At 38.6% G+C, this 24,216-nt stretch overlaps 1 protein-coding gene across 7 annotated transcripts in view; it reads right to left on the bottom strand.

Moving 5' to 3' along the window:
* The window catches only part of FAM13A (family with sequence similarity 13 member A), a 354,033-nt gene that overhangs the window by 270,390 nt on the left and 59,427 nt on the right, over window positions 1-24,216 (bottom strand). For 6 of the 7 annotated variants that reach the window (XR_016393409.1, XM_089912479.1, XM_022582319.3 and 3 more), the window contains one exon: window positions 5,514-5,691. Coding sequence is in view for 5 of the 7 variants with exons in the window: in XM_089912479.1 (XP_089768605.1) it covers window positions 5,514-5,691 (178 nt within the window). In the remaining 2 variants the exon portion in view is untranslated. Of the gene's footprint in view, window positions 1-5,513; window positions 5,692-24,216 lie in introns of those variants that run through there. The other variant, XM_089912482.1, reaches the window with a different exon arrangement.

The raw sequence follows: 24,216 nt of genomic DNA, 5'->3' as shown, positions 1-24,216 counted from the left end.
AATCCAGTACCCATTTTAATAATTATCAAAACTTAGGAAAGCAATTGCTTCTAATCTCTAAGAATAACATTCTTTAGGAGGACTTGTACTTGTCTTAGAAACTAGAATATTAGGGATCTCCCTAGAAAAACCATATACAACTTACAGTCCAAAGTTTGCTGAATTTTTCATAGAAAAATATGTATTACTGTACCGTAGTATATTATAAAAACATTATTATAACATTATTATACGAATATAGTGAACTTTGTGGGCCTCGCATGCCCCTTCACACCAGAAATATTCATTACCCCAGGTGCCGAGAGTGTCGCCTACTTATGGCTCATAGCCAAGTCCCTCCCCTAAGGTTACACCACCTCCCTGGGTACAGCTCACTTCCAGTGACTGATGGAGATGGGGTAAATGGACCAACCTCCTTGACTCAATTTAGGGTATCTCTGAAAAGCCATTCCAGCTTCTAAGTAATGCTGGGACTGAGTGAGGCCTTTGTTACCACTGTATAGCAGTTCAACTTCTGCCTAATCCTTCTTTCCTCTATTCCTTACAGGTATGGTTCCAAAGAGCACTACCCACTAAAACTCCTGCTTGAAACCTCAGTCTCAGGGCTTAGAACTTGGACAATCCAAACTATGACAAGAAGAGATACAATAATATTGAATGTGATGTGACAAAATGAGACTGAGAGATAATCAGAGTTTTAAATGCGTTTACTAGGGGAAAAAAGAGAGCAAAATAAATAAATATCCAACAAGAGAAAAAAAAAAACAAAACCCTGAGGACCTGATAGGAAAATGGGCAAAAACACGAACAAACACGTCGACAGAAAGATACACAAATGGCCCTTAAATATAAGATGTTCCACTTCATTTATAATAAAATATGTTAATATTTTTTATTAACTTAAAACTATGTTAGCACTAGCCATGAACAATCTGAAAATAAAATTAAGAAAACATATTTAGAATAGCACCTAAAAGAATACACATTGAAGAATAGATTTAACAAAAGAGTATGAAATTTGTGCTCAGGAAACAATAAAACATTGTCGAAAGAAATTAAAGAAGACATAAGTATGTAGAAAGACAACCCATGTTCATAGAATGGAAGATTCAATATTGTTAAGCTGGCAATACTCCCAAGATTGACCTACATATTCAAGAGAATTCCTATCAAAATACCAGCTGGCTTTCTTTTGCAGAAATTTACAATATGATCCTAAGATTTATGTGGAAATGCAAGAGGCAATCTTGAAAAAGAAGAACAAAGTTGGAAGATGGACATTTCTTGATTTCAAAACTTACTAAGAAGCCATAGGAATCAAGACAGTGTGGTAACCACATAAGGATAGATATATAATAGATCAATGGAATAAAACTGAAAGTCCATAAATAAACCCTAACCATATGGTTAACCAATTTCTGACAACAGTGCCAAGACAATTCAATGGAGAAAAACAGTCTTTTCAACAAATGGTACTGGGACAACTGCACCCAAAGGAATGGAGTTGCACTCCTTCCTTACATCACACAAAAATTAACTTCAAATTAACTCCACAGACTTACGTGTAAGAGTTAAAACAATAAAGCTCTTAAAAAAGTCTTCATGGGTTAGGCAAAATCGTCTTAGATACAACACCAAAAGCATAAGTGACAAAAGAAAAAACTAGATATATTGGACTTTATCAAAATTAAAAATTTTGTGTTTGAAAGGACACAATCAAGAAAATGAAAAGACAACTCATAGAATAGGAGAAAATATATGCAAATCCTGCATCTGATAAGGGACTTATATCCAAAATATAGAAAAGACTCTTACAACTCAATAATAAAGACAAAAAATTCCAACTAAAAATGGGCAGATGACCTGAATGGACGTTTTTCCAAAGATACACAAATGGCCAACAAGCACATGAAAAGATATTCAATGTCATTAGTTATCAGGGAGATGCAAATCAAAACCACAATGAGATACCACTTACCATGGAGACTCTAAACTTCCTCTGAAAGGGTAAATGTAATAGAAATATGGAAAACAGGAAGAAGCCATACAAACACCAGAAACAAACTCATGTATGTGTAGGAAGTTAATATGTGACTGAGTTGGCATTGTAAATTAGCAAAGAGATGTACTGCTCAATGAATGATTTGGTAACAATTAGCTATCTACTTGAAGAAAAATCAAACTGGATCCATATGTGATAGATACAAAAATAAATTCTAGGACCTCCCTGGTGGCGCAGTGGTTGAGAATCTGCCTGCCAATGCAGGGGACACGGGTCTGAGCCCTGGTCCGGGAAGATCCCACATGCTGCGGACAACTACGCCAGTGCACCACAACCACTGAGCCTGTGCTCTAGAGCCCGCGAGCCACAACTACTGATCTCACATGACACAAGTACTGAAGCTCATGTACCTAGAGCTCGTGCTCTGCAACAAGAGAAGGCACAGCAGTGAGAAGCCCGCGCACCACAAGGCAGAGTAGCCCCCGCTCACTGCAACTAGAGAAAGCCCACACGCAGCAACAAAGACCCAACGCAGCCAAAAATAGATAATTAGTTAATTAAAAAATAAATAAAAAATAAATTCTAAATAAAGTAAAAACCTAATCATAAAAGCCTATAAATATGACAAAAGAAAAATGTTTTGTAATACCTTTATGATATTATTAGTATTAAGCAAGACATTATTAATATTAAAGACCTAAATTCTGATAAAAAGAGGAAGAGTTGACACATTAAGTAAATTAAAATCAAAAAGATTTATAAAGCACCATAAATAAAGCTAAAAGGCAAACAACAGAATGGGAGAAAATGTTTGTAATCTTTATAACGGACAAGAGACCTAAAGAACTTCTACAAAGCAATAAGGCAGGGTACATAAAGATTCACACTCAGGATGTGCACTGCAACTGTTTTAATAACAAAAAATCGACCACCTCAGTGCTCATCAATTGAGGGATAGTTAAGTTAGAATAAATTCACACTTTTAATAGCTAAAAGAATGAGGTATATAAATATTTTGTCATTAAAAGTTCTAGTGTTACCATAAAAACAATCAAGCTTCACAATATATGTATCTTAATCCCATTTATATTTAAAAATAGATTTATGGGATTCCCCCTCAGTCCAGTGGTTAGGACTCCGCCCTTCCACTGCAGAGGGCGGGTTCAAACCCTGGTTAGGGAACTAAGATCCCGCATGCCATGCAGTATGGCCAAAAAAAAAAAAAAAGATTTATGGCTATGTTCAAAAAGAAGCAGCAGGGGACACTTCCCTGGTGGTGCAGTGGTTAGGACTAGGTGCTTCTACTGCAGGGGGCACGGGTTCCATCCCTCACGGGGGAAGTAAGATCCCGCACGCTGCACAGCATGACCACCCCCCCAAAAAGAAGGATACGTATCTACCGGTATGTATTTTACTGATTTTATCTCTAAAGAGAAGCGGTTGAAATGGGAGGAACTAATGGACGATACTTTTATTCTATATACCTCTACATTGTTTGAATATTTTACAGTGATAATATTACCCAATCATCTAAATTTAATAACCCATAACTGGAAGTACATGTTGAAAACCTGGTAATTAAGAGTCACCAAGAAGCCCAGCTTCCAGAATACCAATCATATATTATTGGTATATTCCTTCCAGTTTTATTATTGTATATTTCATAACAATATCATTCTGTATCTAACATTTACAGCCTTTAAAAAAATAACATTTCATGAGGATTTCCCCTTTTCAGAAAAAAATCCTCCTCTACTGACCATATAATGTATACACTGTATTCACCTAAGTTATTGAAAAGTATTTCATTTGTCTTTCAGTGGTTCATGGTGAGAGAACTGTCCTTAAATGGCAGGCTTTCTACTGATGATTTTTATCACAGTTATGGACTAACTGTGGTCACTGACCTAACTGTGGTCACAGGAACTGAAGTAACTATTTTCTTGTCCTAAATTGGCGAACTTCAAGTTCAAAATAAACCATCTCTCCCTCTTTGGACTCAATCAGGTAAATGAGTACAGTACTTAGTAAGTTCTTAATAAACACTACCTGCTGTAACTATTATACTCTATTTCAGTGAGAAAAGTACCTAATAGTGACTTCAAAATCCAAAAGTTTAGAAATACACATCAGTTAGTAGATCACACCAATGTGAATGTACTTAATGCCATTGAACTGCATACTCAAAATGGTAAACTTTATATGATGTTTATTTTACCACAATAAAAAAAATTTGAAAAGCTATATTGATTAAAAGACCATATAACTCATTTCTTACTGGATATTATGATTGACTAATTGAAGCAGAAATTCCAGATCAAGCCCAATACAAGTCAGCAATGACGTATGATCCGTATGTCATTCGATAAGCACTCTATTTACAAATTCATTTTCACCGCTTCTAGAATCTAGAATTACTGAACAGTTTTCTACTTACCTTTATTTCTTACACGTAGGTCACCCAAGGTTTACTCTGCAGATAAGTGTAAAAAAGAACAAATACAGTCTTTTTACTATCACAGGGCTCCTGAATAAGCTGTTAGTGGAGCCCGTGTCTGAGACAGCTACTCACAAGACCCTAACATATCCTATGCCATTATTTAAAATGTAAATCTCTAAGGTTACAAGGGGGATTAGTTATTCAAGGTAGAATTTCTCTCCACAGTCACTATGATCTAAGCCAGAGTTTATATTTAGAGTCATTCTGACGACTGTAATATTACTAGTTCCGGGCAGCTGAATGAGTCTGTAGATAAATGGAGTGGATAAGCAGATATACTATTTAAAAAACAAAACAAAACAAAACAAAAAAACTTGCTGAGAACTTCTGAGAGCTTTAAAGTGTCAGTGGTCTTTCTTTCTCTCTCCTTATAAGTAGAAGGAACATGTCTGATATCAGAGGTATTAATAGGAGAGTTAAAAGCAAAGTCTCTGGTTTACAAGGTCATAGTTCATGTATCAATGATTAAAGAGCTTTAAGGAATAACAGGGAAAATATAAAGTTCTACCAAAGTTCTGTGTCTAGAAATATAGCACCTACCAAGGAGACTAGTTTATTTCTGGTCTATTCCTAGAAAGTAAATAAATGTAGCTGAGGTTACATTTTTCTCTCACTGACATATTCTGCTTGTTATTTTCCATCTATTAGCAATGATTTGAACTTTATCACTATTAAAAAAATTACATACTATATCAAACTCCTTCCCTTTTTTCTAATCAATGTTTAAGATTAGATTTATTTAAATGTCCATTTTAATCAAAGTAAAACTCATTTCCAGAATTTTAAATAAGGTTGTTTGAAACATTACAAATTACAGTTTCATAAAAAGGCATAGCTTCCTTCTTCAAAATTGGGATGAAAAAAAAGGCTAAAATGCCCAATACCAAAAATGGAACTTCTCCAACATAAATTGGTTGACTTTTTAGTCTGAAATATCTTTCTACATTGCAGTGATTTCAGGCAGTTGTAAAGGAAAAGGTGATATGTGATGATATTAACAGCAAAACTTACTGAAAGCAATTTGGCCCAAATACAGTGGCGAGATTGTGAACATTCATGCGGTTCTGCACATGGTGCTTGGCTACTTTTGTCAAGAATTGGCAAAGGTACTTGAGGAGGCAGTAGTGGGTGTCTGGCAGCTCTTTTATTAAGGCTCTTAAGCTACTCTCCTGAGCATCATTTCTGTCATCTGGAAAGAAAAAAGAACGAAAAATGTTCTCAGGCATATTTTACAGTAACAATAACAAAGATACACCAGTACAATACATTATAACACTTAATTCAAAAAATCATTCCCAGGGACTGAGATACAGCATTATAAAGAGGCATTTTTGCCTTTTCTTTGATCCTCAAGCATTTGACTTTAAAGAATAACTAACTTATTCAAGACATCCTGAAAACCACAAGCTTTTTATTCAGTGCATAAAATAGGTTACTATTTCAATTCTGTGTTTTCATGACACATATTAAGATAATGGTTGGGTTTTTATTCATAGTGGAATCTTCCATTTGACTTTTGTCTTCCGGTCTGTTAAAAACAAGAATCTCTTGGTTGAATAAAATTTGATACAAGAGACCTTCCAGGATTACCATGAGTGACACCAAACTTAGTAATCAGGAATCTGTGCACAGAGAAAACTGAAGGAAACTTTTAATTTTTACACAGCTTTTTAATCGCCCACGTCAAATAGTTTAGAATTTGCTACGTGCCTCATACAAAAGCCTAATAACCTTGTATAAAGGCAAAAGTATCCAACGATGTGCCAAAATTCACAGGCAGACGTGTGAAAAGTTCTCCTCAGTTCTCAAAGATTTGTTTGTTTTGTCAATATTTAAATACAGTGAAGTTGCTATCTTAAGTAATTTTGTATACTACTTTCCATCAGAGGAAAATACAAATCTTTTACAGCGAATACTTAAGCGGAATAATGACAATCCATCCTTTAGACGGATGTGTAAGAGAATGAAAATTTAACCCAGTTATATTTAACACACATTGGATTCTTTAATTGAGATAGGCCAGCTGCTTTAGCCAGTCAAGAGTATAAGAAACAGAAAAGTGAAGCAAATAAGATGCAAAGGAAGAGGGCTGACGGTTAACACTGATTAGTCAGCGTTACAAGATACATAGGCAACGTGCCATCACAGGAAACAAAAACACAGAAAACACACAGAAAGTCACAGACTGCTACTGAGTGTCTGCAGAGCATGGGATAAGAATGCAGGCTTGGGAGCCACTTTCTGGGTTAGGATCCTGCTTTAGCCACCTACTACCTGTGTGGTCTCGGACTCTTCACTAAACTGTTTCCTTATTTGTAAGTGGTAATAGTAACTATCCAGTAGGGCTGTGATGAGGATTAAATGAGCTGACAGTCGTAGAGTACTTAAAGCAGAGTAGTTGACACATACTGAGTGCTATGTTAAGTACTTGCTACACAAACAAAATAACTTTTTGCTTTACCTTCGTTAATTTGGTTTTATGAGCACACTGAGGTTTTAGTGAAATGTCTTTTAATATAAACCCTAATCCAAACCTAACCTTTATGAATATTAGAATAAGTGATGCTGTCAAAAATAGCAATGCCGGGCTTCCCTGGTGGCGCGGTGGTTGAGAATCTGCCTGCCAATGCAGGGGACACGGGTTCAAGCCCTGGTCTGGGAAGATCCCACATGCCGTGGAGCAACTAGGCCCGTGAGCCACAACTACTGAGCCTGCGCGTCTGGAGCCTGTGCTCCGCAACAAGAGAGGCCGCGATAGTGAGAGGTCCGCGCACTGCAATGAAGAGCGGCCCCCGTTTGCCGCAACTATAGAAAGCCCTTGCACAGAAACGAAGACCCAACACAGCCAAAAATAAATAAATTAATTAAAAAATTAAAAAAAATATATAAAAAAAAATAGCAATGCCAAAAATGTGTAGATTTCAATCTTTGGTAGAATCATATTGGAGAACATTCTATTTATGATTAGAATAATTATTTCTTACTGATCACAATGTGATTCAATAAACTATAATGTTTAGGGCAAAATAGATTTCTTGATTCTAGAAGTTTTTCATATTAACTTAAGTTACATTTAAAAAAGAAATCATGGGGCGTCCCTGGTGGCGCAGTGGTTGGAAGTCCGCCTGCCGATGCAGGGGACGCGGGTTCGTGCCCCGGTCCGGGAGGGTCCCGCGTGCCGCGGGGCGGCTGGGCCCGTGAGCCATGGCCGCTGGGCCTGCGCGTCCGGAGCCTGTGCTCCGCAGCGGGAGAGGCCACAACGGTGAGAGGCCCACGTACCGCAAAAAAAAAAAAAAAAAAAAAAAAGAAATCATATCCAGATACTTTGATAATCCATAAAGACATGCGCGGTATGTTGCATATGATGGCATCGTTTTCCACTGTACTATGATCTTGCCTACCAGGAATACGTAAGAAACGGAAACAATTAAGTTTGGAGTGATTAAAAATGAACTGAAGACTACCCATTTCTCATGCCTTTATATCATATAAATATGAACTAAGAGAAAATGCACTCCTATTTGTTTTTTTGTTTCTTTTTTATGGTGACTAATCCAAAGGGAGTCTGGATGTCTTCATGGGTGTGTGCTCTCATTCTAAAATTGTGGATTAATTCCCAGCGTTTCAGGGTACAAGCAACAGCTTTCCAACAGCCTTGACAATGCACCCCTGCCCTTCTTTCTGGCTCTGAAATGAAACCTCAAATCCTACGGCAGGCAATGCGTGAAGACACAAGATCAAAAAAATATATTCAGGATAGTTAGGAATTTATGACATCTTTGAAAAAGAAGCAGTACTTTGATCATACTTCTAATATTCTGAAATACAGTGAATAATTTCCCAGGAAATAAAACTGATAAAAAATAGGAAGGGAGACATCTATTCAGAGAATCTCCAACTTAACAAAATACCATGAAATCCTTTATGGCATGAATGAAAGAATCGCTAAATATGTTTTCCAAAAGCAAAAATAAATGTGAGGGAAAAAATATATCTATCTCCTTCTACCCAAGAGCATTTCTGCTGCCTCTGATGGAAGACAGATTCACTGGTTCACTCGCTGGGTGAGGACACGAGTGTCCTCTACTTGGGCGGCTCTGACAGCAGCACATCATGTTTGGACCTTAAATATTCATAATTTACCTCCTGAATTTGTTCAAATACATCGACAGGGCTGTCAAGACCTTACTTTATTAACATGACATTTCTACTCGCCTCTTTCCATACGGATTAATTACGTGCTACCGTAATACTGAGAATCTGCCACGTGCACTGCGCTTCCAGAAACACGAGGTAAATATCACCATTATTGTCTGACTACAGCAACCCCACAGACGAGATCTCCTACACGTAAGATTAATAACTGCTCCACACGTTTAGAGGGGGACTGTGGAAGAATGCCCAGTGTAGCACTCTGTGGGGGAGTGTGGGTGTGAATGTGCCTAAGGAGATGCCTTCTGATGTTTTCCAGAAGCAAAATTCATAATAATTATTATTGCTTGCATTACTTTTTGATTCACTGGTACCTAAATATAATAAACAGTGTCATATTCATTCATGTTCTTGCATTTATATTGGTCATGACAATGTCTCCCTCAACGTCTCACAGCATGAACAAGCCTTAGCCATGCTTCTATCTTGGGCACATTGATTCCTAACGTATACTTACGGCACACTATGTGTGATGTTGATCACATGCTGTCTGCGTGTCTGATTGTCTCTAACACCAGGAATATAGCACTGAACGAAATAAACGTCATGCTTTTATTAAGCATATTCTACTTGGGGGGGAGACAGACAAAAATCAAGTCAATTTTTTTGATTTATGCTATGAAGTGCTATGAAGAAACATAAAGCAGGGTCGGGGGACTAAAGCAGAGCGAAGCAGGAGTGAGGGATGGCGGGGAAGCCCTCTTAATGAGGTAGTGATTGTGTTTACCTTATCCAAGTCGAGAAGGCCCCTCGGCTGTGGTGACAACCGAGCACAGCTGAAGGAAAGAGCCAAGAGCATTCTAAGCAGTGGACACAGCAAGTGCTAGGGCCCTAAGTGGGTCCTGGGGCTGGGGCCAAGGGGTGGAAGGTGGGAGAGTGGTAGGACATGAAATCCAGGGACGGTGAGGGCAGACCATTACAGTCTTATAAGTCATGGGGTTTTTCTTTTCTCCCCCTATGTCAGGGTTCTGAGCTGTGGGGAGACTTGAAAGGACCACTCTGGCTGCTGTACTGAATCCCAACTGTGGGAGGCATAGCTGAATGCAGGGAGACTCTGGTTAGAGGACCACTGTGACACTCCCAGAGGAGAAAGGCCAGCTGGCCTGGACCAAGTTGCCAGTGGTAAGATGGTGAGACACGGGCAGATTCTGGATAGAGTTTCAGTGTGTCCTGTTTGTTTTACACATGAAAAATATGTGTACGGAATACTTATTCCATCATTCAACAAGTAGCTATTGATTGACCACTCTATGTCAGGCACAATTCTAAACATTTGGGATACATCCGTAAACAAAACAGAAATCCCTGCCTTGATGGAACTTACATTCTCGTGGATGAGACATTAAAAAATAAACATAGTGATAGGGCTAGAAGAAACTGGGAGTACTGGCCAGGGTGAGGCGTGGTGACTGTAATTATAAATAAGATTGTCAGGAAGGCCTAGTTGACAATGCATCTGATGTCTGGAGGAAGTTAAAGTAAAAAAAAAAAAAAAACCCACAAGCTGGCAAATGTAAGCTCTTTCAGAGTTGGAGATTGAGTTTTAAACATCTTTTAAAGCCCCTCAATGCCTGGCATATAAAAAGTGATCAAGAAGTGGTTTTAATAGATCGATACACATTTAAGGCACACTTTTAAGCCACGCAGTTAAGACCTAATACTATAGGAATAAAGAGACATCTATATATCAAATATATCTAAAAGAAATGTGGAGTAATTTAGTCCATTTACAGAACTAGCTGGGTCAGGGTGTTACATAGGAATTATACTACAGGGAGTATTTAAATGATAAGAAATCCTTTGGTGGTCAGAGAGGAAGGATACTTGGCGATAAAATTCCACAGAAAGGCTTCAGAAGTAGTGAAGTGCGCCTCTGCGGATGTATTAGAATATTTTAACTGTTTTTAACTTGAGGTTACTTCTAGAATTAAACTGGAATAAAAAATTAGGATGTGTATAATTTATTCATCCAAAAGGCTTAAGAAAACTCTGCAGATGGAATAATGGTTTAATAATTGAAACAGTCATCATTTTCCTTAACATCAATCTTTTCCTAGGACAAGAACTAACTTTTTTCCATTAGTGAAAAGTGCCACTTCAAATTATTCATGTTTCTTAAAAGATTTTCATAAACCGCGAACAAGAAACTAGCACACAGTACATGTGGTAAACAGGTGAACTGCTGAGCAGTTGAAGAAGATCGTACCGTAAGAACTTTTGCTCCAGATTAGGTAGCAAACGCTGAACCATGTGACAAGTATTTGCTCTCATTAAAAAGAGATTAGGATCATAATCGGTAACGCTGGACCTACATCACGGGATGGCACCTAACTCTAATCTGGACATTTACCCTAGCGCTTGTCATGTGCTTTGACTTTTCAGTGGCCATGAAGTTATACTGCATTACTATACATACAATCTTAGCCTCAAGGAGAAAAAAAACAACAACTGGCAAAATGCTAATCTCTACTACGATGTATCTCAGGGCCGTGAGAAGGTCAGCCATTAAAAGAACCAAAATATTTAGCTTCATGGCGCCAGATTCACTGAAGTAGCTTTTTATTTCCTCATTAAGTCTCACACAAGGATTTCTGAAAACTTGCTAATCTATCCGACAGAATAGTGAGCTGCTGACCCTGAAGACGGAGGAAGGTCACAAGCCTGAGAATATGGACAGCCTCCAAAAGTGGAGAAAGCCAGCAGGGAAACAGGGGCCGCGGCCTCACAACCACGCGGAACTGAAAACTCCCCCAAACCCGAATGAGCCTGGAAGCAGCAAGAACTCAGGCTGACTGACACGTCGGTTTTGACCTTGTGAGACCTGGGGAAAGAAACCAGCTGAGCTTACACACTTCCCACAGAACAAGGAGACGGTAAATGTGTGATGTTCTAAGCCACTACATTTCTGGTAATCTGTCACAGCAGCAACAGGAATCTTAGGCAGCCCCAGCTAGAGATGACTAGACTGAAAGAGAGAGATTAATTAACTCTTCCATGTTCACACAGCTACCACGTAACCGAGCTGCAACTCAGATCCCGGCAGTCTGACCTCAAGAGCACATGATCTGATCGGTGCTCTCCAACAAAGCTCGCCATTATTAGCATCATTATTACACAGCACCTAGCACACTGTCTCAGACATGTAAATATTTAAGAAATGTTTCTTGAGTCAACAAATGAACAAGCAAAATTGGTGAGGAGTCGGGGGTGGGAATCTTCATTCATTTACAATCAATTATAGCTTCTTAGGTCCTGGGGAGTATGCGGGGAACAGCATATTAATCAAAGCCTACAAGAGTGTCAGGTCACAGAATGTTTTATACAACATGTAAGAATAAACAAAACACGAACTATATTTCTTTCTAAATACGCATTCACAGAAGAATGGGAAAAATAATCATAAAACACCAGCTACCCTGGATTGGCCTGAATCTTACCCCCGCATTTCATTCCTCAGGAGTGGAATCGCTTCTTTAGAGTGACGAGAAGTTTATATACATAATTATATCTTATGATTAATGGAATTGGTATTTTTCCACGTAAAGGGAGAGGTTATATTTTTACAGCTCTCTCGCAACCCTTGCCCTTGACAACGTTCTCAGAAGCCTCACGCAAATTTCTCAAAGGGCAGGATGATAAAGTGACTAATAAAAATTAATAAATTACAGCCTATTCTTAGAAGCTATTAATGAAACGACAAATCTTATCATTCTGATTAGCTTCTGCAAGATGCAGAGGTGTGTTTATTGCTAAATTAGCTGGTATCTACACTGACACTCCCACTCCCAGAAGGAACCCAAACGTTACAGCAAAGGCAAAGGGCGCAGAAGAACAAAGAGTTAGGTTCACATTTCAGTCCTATAGCCAAAACCTAACTCTCCATGACACCTAAGTAGTAGATCAACATATCTTTTCTGTGGGCATCCACTGAGGGCTGAATGCCTGTCAGTGGGGACAAAGACATAGATTAAAAATATAACAAGCGGGCTTCCCTGGTGGCGCAGTGGTTGGGAGTCCGCCTGCCGATGCAGGGGACGCGGGTTCGTGCCCCGGTCCGGGAAGATCCCACATGCCGCGGAGCGGCTGGGCCCGTGAGCCATGGCCGCTGAGCCCGCGCGTCCGGAGCCTGTGCTCCGCAACGGGAGAGGCCGCAACAGTGAGAGGCCCGCGTACTGCAAAAATAAAAAAAAAAAAAAATAATAATAATAATATAACAAGCATGTAAAATATTCTATCTAAATATCAAAACTAAGAGCTCACATCTAGGCTAAATGTTAGACACAAGCATGTAACAGCTGAAGAACCTGTTTATAATGTGGGAATGTCTGTACACAGGAGCATGGGAAAAAACGTCATAGCATATAGGAGGGGGAGCCTCCCACAATGATGTTAACCTTCAACAGTACTGGCAATATCCCAGCCAATAAAACTTGGCTTTCTCCATAAATCTAGTGCTATATTAAGAGAGCAAAGTACAGTAAGTATGTAGTTTCAGTGCAAATCATACCACTCCTATTCTATCCACCCTCCACTACTGATCCAGCTGACACTTGTGCTCAGCTGTAAGTGGACTGGATCGGTTTAAGTCACAGGACACCAAACCATCAAGCCCAGAGCTATTTAAGACTGTTCTGGATGTCTTCTCCTTCCCCTTAAGTCTTCAAATTGTTTATGGACTCAGTGTAAAACTTGACTATGCCCATGGGCTCAGCAAAGCAGGGCTTCAGGACATATGTTCAGGACATAGCTTAACTCAGTTCAGGTAGAGATGCAGGTGTCTAGCAAGCTCGTCACTTGGCATCCCTTCAAACTGATATTCTTTACACAAATTTTCAATATTTTATGTGAGTTGATTCTACTGATACAAGTTGTTTTACTTCTTTTTTAAATAACTCATTTGTTGGCTGTTCTCTCTTTCCCTCTTCCAGCTCAATCTAAACAAGACCTCCTCAAAAAAGCATTCACGCAAAATGCAGAATTTATTGAGGACTTCACTCGGTTTGCAATAATTTGTTCCAAAAATCCCCAACAGACATTATCTTCTTGGACTTGGAGCTGCTGGGTCTCTCTTTTTCCTCTTCAAGCCCATAATCTTCATGCTATTACAAAACTCTACTGTCTGTACTATGAGGATAATGAAAATAAAAAAACACAGACAATAACAGGTATTATCAACAATGTAGAGAAATTAAAACTTCCATTCATTGTTGATGAAAACATAAAATAGTGCAACTACTTTGGAAAACTGTTCCTTAAAATGTTAAAGTCACCATTTGACTCAGCAATTCCACTCCTAAGTAGATACCCAAGAGAAATTAATACATATGTCCACACAAGAACTTGTACATAAATGTTCATAGCAGCATTATTTCTGTTAGCCAACGGGTGAAAACAACCCAAATGTCCATCAATGGATGAGTGGATAAATACAATGTAGTATAGTCATACAATGGACTATTACCCAGCCATAAAAGGAATGAAGTACTGATGTATGTTCCAGCATGGATGAACCTTGAAATTTATGCTAAGTGAAAGAAGACAGTCACAAAAGACCACATATTGTGTGATTCCATTTATAAGAAACGGCCATGATAGGAAATCTATATAGGTGGAAAGTAGATTAGTGTTTCTCTAGGGCTGGTAGCAGTGGAGGGGGGAAGTGGGGAAGGAATGGGGAGTGCCTACTAATGGCCTTGGAGTTTCTTTTCAGAGCGATAAGACTGTTCAAAAACCAGATAGTAGTGATGGCTGCCCTCTATGAATACACAAAAACCACTGAATTGTACACTTTAAAAGGGTCAATCTTATGGTGTATAAATTGTATCTCAATAAATAAGGAAATTCTGTTGGCTCTAAAATCCAGTGTAGGAAAAAGTTAGATGAGAACTCTCAGTTAAAGATGAGTTTATATACTAAATGGGAAGGAAATCCAAAAGAGAAGGGATATATGTATATGTATGAGTCACTTCGCTGTACAGCAGAAAGTGACACAGCAGTGTAAAGCAGCTATACTCCAATAAAAATAAAATAAAATAAATAAGCTACAAGGATATATTGTACAGCACAGGGAATACAGCCAATATTTTATAATAACTTGATGGAATATAATCTATAAAAAGTTTGAATCACTATGTCGTGCACATGAAACTAATATAATTTTGTGAATCAAATATACCTCAATTTTAAAAAGTAGATACATTTTAAAAAAAGAAACGAAACTGTCAAACTGTTTTCCGAAGTGCTGTACCATTTTTACATTCATACTAGCAGTGTGTGAGAGCTCTACTTCCTTTATATCATCACCGACACTTGTATGGTCAGTCTTAATTTTAGTCATTCTGATAATGTGTAAGTGGTAGCGCATGGTGGTTTTAATTTGTACTTCCCTAATGACTAATGATGTTGAATAGATTTTCATTTGTTTAAAAAAAAAAGTATATATAGTAAAAAGTGAAATGTACTTCCAGAAACATGTACCCATCCACATAGAATATTTTTAAACAATCACCTCAATAATAATACATATCAGTCATTTATGGAAGCAGATGGAAGCAGAACCAAACTGGAATATCATCAAAATGTATAAAGTCATGTGTGGAAACCTGGGTCTCCTGGCACCACATTTCTCATTTATTCCAGTGGAGGGTTCACACATCTGACTGACAGCTGGGACAGATATGCAAATGGCAATGCTTTCTGCTCTGAGTTTAGGTCTTTATCCAGAAAAAATGCATAATTTATATATTTGGCATTGCTTATAGAAAACCTAAAAAGCATATACTGAAAATGGAAAGGGCTTAAACTTGGAGTTTAATATAATGATTCTCTTTTTCATAGAAACAAATTTGTGAGGGTTGAATAATTTTGAAAGAAAAGGAACTCAGTAAGAAGGAATGAACCTAGGGAAGAAGACATTTCATATGCTTCCTCTGGAGCTCACACTACCAAAGGAGTAATGACTTAAGAATTAGTATTATAAAGCACCGAGCTGATCTCCCTGTGCTATGCGGCTGCTTCCCACTAGCTATCTACCTTACGTTTGGTAGTGTATGTAAGTCCATGCCTCTCTCTCGCTTTGTCACAGCTTACCCTTCCTCCTCCCCATATCCTCAAGTCCATTCTCTAGTAGGTCTGTGTCTTTATTCCTGTCTTACCCCTAGGTCCTTCATGACATTTTTTTTCCCTTAAATTCCATATATATGTATTAGCATACGGTATTTGTCTTTCTCTTTCTGACTTTCACTCTGTATGACAGACTCTAGGTCTATCCACCTCATTACAAATAACTCAATTTCGTTTCTTTTTATGGCTGAGTAATATTCCATTGTATATATGTGCCACATCTTCTTTATCCATTCATCCGATGATGGACACTTAGGTTGTTTCCATTTCCTGGCTATTGTAAATGAACATTTTGGTATATGAGTTTTTTTGTATTATGGTTTTCTCAGGGTATATGCCCAGTAGTGGGATTGCTGGGTCATATGGTAGTTCTATTTGTAGGGGTGGGATAGGGAGGGTGGGAGGGAGGGACACGCAAGAGGGAAGAGATATGGGAACATATGTATAACTGATTCACTTTGTTATAAAGCAGAAACTAACACACCATTGTAAAGCAATTATACTCCAATAAAGATGTAAAAAAAAAAAAAAGAACTAGCATTATAACTAGCCAACATCTGCATAGTACTTTAAAATTTGCAAGGCCAAACCACTCAGCTAACGTCAAACAATACAAGTGGCATTATGATATATATCAATAGAATAGATAAAAGACAGCCTTAACTCAAACTTATCTAGTGAATACCTCACGTAATGAAGAAAACCAGCACAAGGCTCAAGCACAAGTCAGTGTACGAAATTAGATTTCTTTACCATTAGGCTCTGTACTGATTAAAATGGCATTACTAGGGTGGTTTTCTTAAGAAAAACAGATGCTGTCTACATTATCCAATGCTCATAAGCTAAAATTCACAGGTACTTAACTCTCACATAGTGTTTGAACAGCCGCTATTGTAAAATTCTATCCCATTTAAAATCAAGTATGCGGGGGGAGGCAAAGGAGAACGTCCATCTAAAGAGACGAACTGATCACATATTCTTCCCAAGACCCCACTAAAATGACGGTAAAATGATGTTTAAAAAGTATAAGCGCCCGCAAGCAAAAAAAGAACAGCGGAGAAGACAGAAGGGGATGAGATTTCAAAGCCATTTGGAAGTGAATGCGAGTGACTGAAAACAGACAGGCTGTTCGAAAGCCCAGCAGGCTCCAGGGAGCTTCCACCACCCCGAGCACCCAGGCAAGCATGCCGGCAGGCAGGAGTGCTGAGGTTTCGGCTCTTCATAATGTCAGTGTATTCCTGGACATCTGAGATAGCTAAGGGCTAGAGCAAGGAACACAGTTGAAAATGTAAAGATTAGTGAACATGTGCTGAGAACTAACGGGTCCATTAGCTTACTTCCCACGTCCCTCCCACTCCTGCCCTTGAGGAACTCAATGGTTGAAGAGAAAAATATGTCCACACATTGACATTTGTGGGTCCCCAATGAAACAGCTAGATTTCTCTATGTCCCCACTATCTAATGTTCCTGAAGTGAGGTACACCAGTAGACAAGCCCACCGGCCCACATTCAAAATGTTATTCCTAAATCACAGTAGCCAAAGATGTTCATATGTTTGAGTAAAGAGATACAAAAAGAAATATAAGGGGGAGAAAACCAAACCAAAAACAAAGAAGTACATACCACCAAAAGCCTTACTTGTATCTCAGAAAGAATAAGAATAGAATGCTATAAAACAGAGTACTTTGAAACAGAGCATAAATATGTTGGCTATTAAAATCGAAAAGCTAAAATTCAAACAGACAAGGTTGGAAAATAAAGTTGACTAAATTTCACAGAGAACAGATTTAAAAGAAAATTATCAAACCTCTAAAGGCACAATAAAAGATAAGACAGGTACATTTCCAAGACCAAAAGACAATATTTTCCAGGTTGAAGGAATTTGCTGAGTATCTAACACAATAGTTGAGAAGGGACTGCAGGGAACAGCAGGTCCAGGAAGACTGGTGTGGGAGGCTCAGGGTGACACCTACTACTGGGGGAGAAGCAGCAAAAGGGCCAAAGAGGAATCGCCCCAGAAATAAAGAATTGATAAATTATTTGATGTTTTGAAAAAAATAGGTAATGGTGGATTTGTTGGAGCAATTTGAAAAAAATTGCAGATATGTTTTCATTCACATAATTTTCTATAAACCTAAGACAAATATTAACATCAGGCAATGCACCTCACACAGGCACACACCCTCACACAGTCTTAACAAGGTAAAAATTAATTATGAATTCAGCTAAAATTATGATAGAACGATACTGGAGTAAGTAACAATGTAATAGCTAATTCTCATTGCCTCGTAAGTGGAGGCAATGAGATAATGTCTGAAAGTGAGAGATCAAGATAAAACATTATATTATCAAACGGAAGCAAATACCAAAAGAACAGCTAGGTAAGTGAAAACTGATTGGCTCTGGGAAAGAAAATTAAGGGCTGCCAAAGGGTGTGTAGGGGTTTTCTATAAAAATCTTTTAATTTTATTTGATTTTTTTAATAAAACCATATGCATGTATTAGTTTGACAAAAATATTTCTTTAAATAAAGGAAAATATGTCAAAAGCAATAAGATGATGAATTTTATTAAGAGTAATAACATCACTTAACAATGTGCCTCTTCAGTGTTTGATTAATAACGTTACTGACAAACCACCAAACCCAATTATATTATATTAACCACCCATTCCCCCCACCTTCCTGAACACACACTCTATGCTCACTGCTGAAATCACGTACCTGTTTTCCAAACACCTTTGGCTCCTGTAATCCTTTCTTCCTAAAACGAACACCATCTGTGGGAATTCTACCAGCCCTCCAAAGCCCAGTTCAAGTACTAATTCCTTCTTCCATAAACCCTCCTTATCATCTGACTTAGAAATGATTCCTCGCTGTCAACCCCACTTTATTCTGTGTATCCTGGCTCTCTGTGTACATGTTCTAGTTCCCTACTAAAACTGTAAGCCCACTGTTGACAGGACAGTATCCTACTTTTCTATGTGATCAATAAAATACCAAACAATGCCTTCACCTCAATTTAATAATTGAAAAATTTCCAATCACTGATTTAACATAAAAAAAGTCCTGTACTATATATAACAGGCCATATTTGCAGGTTTATGCTTTCATTAAAATTATATAAAATATTTTTAAAAATAAAAATTGATAACTGGTAGCCATTCCAAAAATATTCCCAAATGAATTTCTGGAAGATATTGTCCATATTGTGTGATTTACCAGCTCAACCAACAATCAAAAGTTTAAGTAGTTTCAATTAACTTGGGCAAGAATTTTGAAATCTTCATTTAACTCCAAACTGGAACTCATTTTGTCCTTTTTCCTTCCTCCTCCTTAATCATTAGGCAGGTAGGTGCACTTATTCTTCTGTAATTTTTTTTTTAAGAGACAGGGAAGTTAGGATACAGAAAGGATAAAGAAATCAATTTTAAGGTTAAAGTGGAAAACTTGAGGGAAATCACACTAAATGGTCTTTGTATAACTAAGAAACCAAGGGGTGGAAGCGAGGGTTGAGGATAAATTGGGACATAAGCACAGGGAAGGAAGACTGCATTCGAACTATGGATGCCTGTGTCTCATCTCTAGAGATGATGACTTAATTGGCGTAGGATGTAATGATCTCTGGGATTTTTCAAAGCTTCCCAGATAATTCTTCTGGGCTTCCACAGTTGAGAAGCACTAACTTAACATTTATTAAACATATATGACTGACACTGTTTTAAGTGCTTTAATGGATAAACTTATCCACAACAAACTCAGGAAGTAAACACTACTATGAACAAACTACTACCACAGTTAGGGAAACTAAGTGTGGTGGTTTCACAACGTCCACAAAGTCTGACACTTCTTCCTTCAAAAGATGGTGCCTAGTTCCTCTCCTCTTGAATATGGGCCAGATTAAGGACTCACTCCTAATGCACACAATGTGGGGCAAATGATGCTATTTGACTTCTGGGGCTAGGTCACTGAAAAGATAGCTTCCATCTCTCCTGATGTGCTCACTCTGGGGGAAGCCAGCGACATGTTACGAGGACACTCAAGCAGCCATCAGGAGAGGCCCATAGAGAAAGGAACTGAGGCTTCTCACCAAGAGCCAGCACTGAACTGCCACCCATGTGAATGGACCACCCTAGAAGCAGCTCCCCCAGCCCCAGTCAAGCCTTCGGATGATTGCAGCCCTTTGACAACTCTTGAAAGCAACTCCCTGACAGACTCTGAACCAGTACTGCCTAACTAAACCACACCTGAATTCCTAGCCCACAGAAACTATGACAGAAAATACATGTTTAGAGTAGTTTTAAGAAAATTGTTACGTAACAATAGATACCTAATATACTAAGGCACAGAAAGGTTAAGTAGCCTGTCCGTACCAATGCAGCAGGCAGCGGGCAAACAGATTTGTAACTAGTCAGAATGGACCCAGAGCCTATGCTCTAAGCCATATGCTATAATTTCTTTCTTCAAAATGAAGATTATCCTATCTGTACCTCATCAGAGTTGATGCTGGGATCAAAAGAGGTTATATAAGTAAAATACCTTCTAGGTATTATGCAGTGAGGAGTCACTAGCACCTATTATCACTAAAAGGAATAAATTCTTAAAGAGAATCAATATTAAAATACAAACAAAAATACAGAAAATTATCTATACAAAAAACGAAAACACACCCCAGTAACATTTTTTTCCACAGCTTATCATTCGTTTTAAACTCATTCCTTACTCCTAGCTCTGCTAGTCATCTTTTAAGATTTCCAAGAAAAAAACATCAATTCTGTAGTCACGATTTCTATTCCAGAGACCACCTAGTTAGCATCCACTGTAGGCATTTTACTAATTAATTTTTAATCATATATATACCAAACTGTGGTAAGTTTTTAAAAGTAGCGTTATGGACTGAATTGCGTCCCTACAAAATTCACAGGCTGAAGCCCTAACCCTCAACGTGACTGTATGTAGAGGCGGGGCTTTTACAAAGGCAATTAAGGTTGCGTGAGGTCATATAGCTGAGGCTCTAATCCAAAAGAACTGTTGTCCTTACAAGAAGGGGAAGAGGCAGGAGAGCACACACACAGGAAAGGCCATGGGAGGCAGCAGTGAGAAGGCACCACTTGCAAGCTCAGGAGAGCTCCAAAAATTACCCTGGCCAGCACCTTGATGTTGGGCTTCCAGTCTCCAGAACGGTGAGAAAATACTTCTCTGTTGGTTAAGTCTCCCATTCTGTGGTATTCTTTTATGGCGGCCTGAGCTGACTTACATGCACAGTATGATGGCAAAAGCTTGGGCTTCGGAGTGAGGCAGATCCTAGCTCTGCACATTCTAGCTGCTTGCTCTTTGGTAAGTAACTTACCCTCCCCAAACTTCACTTTTCTTATCTATGAAATATTTGTAGGAGTAGCTGTAATGGAGTTTGGAAGGCACACATATGTAAAGCCTCTAGGCAAAATCTTGGCACAGAAAAGGTACTTAAGTCATGATGAAAGATATATAAAATCCCCTTGCTCTCATCAGTTTACAGCTACACTATTGTCCACACATAAGTGATGCTCAGGATTCTAAGTATGAACACGATTAAGTCTACAAAGATGACTATAAAGTTCACATCTTCAGCCTGATACCCCTCTCCCAAGCACTAATGTTCATTTTATTCATTTAAAACGAGCTGCTCGGGCCTCCCAGGTGGCGCAGTGGTTGAGAGTCCGCCTGCTGATGCAGGGGACACGGGTTCGTGCCCCAGTCCGGGAAGATCCCGCATGCCGCGGAGCGGCTGGGCCCATGAGCCATGGCCGCTGAGCCTGCGCGTCCGGAGCCTGTGCTCCACAACGGGAGAGGCCGCGACAGTGAGAGGCCCGCGTACCGCAAAAAAATAATAATAAATAAAATAAAATAAAATGAGCTCCTCATCATGGCCCCATGATCTTCCTTTCTTGACTTTCATTATTGTTATTAATAGACCAATTACCAAGATGCCACATCAGGATCTCTCCTCTTTCTTCAATAACAACAGCTGGATCTCTGAGATAGGAGACAGACAATAAAGTCCCCACAAAGAGATCATCAGATCCTACCAAGCATCTGAGCCTTTGGGCTAAGTCCCAAATTCACCTCAAGGTAATAGCATCTGAGCCTTTGGGCTAAGTCCCAAGTTCACCTGAAGGTAGAGAAGGAGAATTAGTCAGTCACAGAAGGTTCCTAGAAAGTTGAAGACTGGGCTTCTTCATTTCAGGACAAAAGATCAAGTCTAACAGACTGAAGCATTTTATAAAATGTTAAGATCCACCGTAGGTAGAGATAGAAAAGATTTGAATTATTGAAGACAAAACAACGTTAGTTGCTTTAAGCCTTGTCAAAGCACAGGAGTTGGCAGGGAGCTCTCCCCAGTGCTATGTCAACCTTGCCTCAGAAATTTCCTTCCCAATTTAATTGTTTCCATTCACAAAAGTTTAATAAACGCCCTCCGCTGCTGTGGCCTTCCCAGGGCCCATTTCTGTGGGCTTCACCAAAGTTATGGCCACCAGAGTCGGGCCACCACGCTACTCGTCCCACAGTTTTTCACTCCTTTCTTATGCTCGCCCTCTAATTATCAGCTATCATGTTTCTGCCCATGTTTCCTCTCTCATATTTCTGTCTCGGGCAACCTTCCTTTAAAATTCCAATACCAGTGTCTGTTTGGGATGATGAGAAAGTTCTGGTAATGGGTAGTAGTGATAGCTGTACAACACTGGGAATGCACTTAATGTCACTGAATCGTACACTTTAAAATGGTTAAAATGATCAATTTTACATTATGTATATTTACCCCAGATTTAAAAAAATATTCCATTGCCTATTACTTATCAGACACAGGTCGTTAGGATCAAGATTTCTGCCAGTACTCTAGATAGTCCCCCTGCACCAAGCATCTCCCCACCCAACCATCTTACACAGCACAGCCTGAAATACTGCTTCCATCATATGACTTCTTTCTTCAAGTATTTACTACTTACAGATAAATATTAGTTCCTTTAGCCTAACGTTCAAGACCCTCTACCACCTAGTCTCAACCTACTTTTTAAATTATATATTTGGCAAATTTCCTTTAGCTATGGACAACTCTGTCAGACATTCCTGTCTTACACTGACAGTGTTTTTACTCACGCCCTTTCCTCACCTAGAAGATTTTCCTCTCCATTGAAATTAATTTTACATACCCCAGTTTTACTTTTTTCACCAAGCATTCTCTGATTACCATAAACCAGACTGGCTTCCTCCTCTCCTTGTGAACACCAGCTGAATGCACTTGCTCATCTGAAGGACTACAGAAGGTGTACAACATACATTCTACCTCCTCAATTAAACAGCACACTCCTCGAAGTCAAGAAGTTTAATCTTTTATTTCTTGGGACCATCCAGTGTATAAGTAGATGGTATTAAATAAATATTGATGGATTGATCCAACTCAAACAACAACAAGAATATTCCATGATGAGGCAGAAATATTTGTATTTACATTATAGAAGATTTTTCAATAGAGAGCATTCAAATACTGTAAAGGGGTTTCTAGTTAATTCTAAATTAAATGAATCCTATCCTAAAATCATTTTATTGCTTGCCATTCATATTTATTCCCCAAACACATCTGAAATTATTAAAATAAAAAATAGATATGTTACTGGCCCACCAAGATAAGGATAAAATAATATCAGAAGTCATGGAATATAGCCAAACTGAGACAATTATACTGGAAACCTAAATTAAGGAAGGCAAGTTGGTACAATCAGAGATAGGTTTAACATGACAACAGGAAAGGCTAATCACTGAAGATCCTTTAGAGTCTCTCAAAGATGAATTGTCTAAAGCAGGCATCTGACAGAAGCAAAAGGCTCTGGCAGAAATCAACTTTGTACAGAACTTTTTGATAAACACGTGGTATGCAGATGTATTGGTTTGCTAACTAAAAATATATACCGTCTCAGAGCTTTAGACACTAGACAAAGTCTCAAGTTGATAATTATCTAAAGCTGATAATTTTTTATAAAAAGGAAAGAATCTAAATGTCCATGCACACAAGGGGCCACTGTTGATCTACAAGATCAAAGGGTGGTCTAGAGCATGGGTATGCTCACAGGCGGCAGCCATGCTGTCCTTGGTGGCACCTGTGGTTTAGCTTAAATGTCTAAAAATATATTAAGTTGGGGCTCCAGACTTCCATCCTCTAAAGTATGGAAGAGATGAGCTTGAGCTGAAAAATTTTAAGTTATATTCAATTACAAATAGCTTGCCCTTTATACAGGATACAATTCGAAGGCCCACAACATTTAAAAAAAAAAAAAAGAAATCTGGCATTGATCTGTGACAGACTATCAAAAAAACTAATCTGGTGTCATAAGGATTGAAATATAA

This window comes from Delphinapterus leucas, chromosome 5 (genome assembly GCF_059928025.1).
Source record: "Delphinapterus leucas isolate spDelLeu-1000000601 "Yukka" chromosome 5, BTC_Dleu_Yukka2, whole genome shotgun sequence".
NCBI classification, from domain to species: Eukaryota; Metazoa; Chordata; class Mammalia; order Artiodactyla; family Monodontidae; genus Delphinapterus; species Delphinapterus leucas.
Note: the sequence above shows the minus strand (reverse complement) of the source record. Positions and strands in the feature narration are given on the sequence as shown.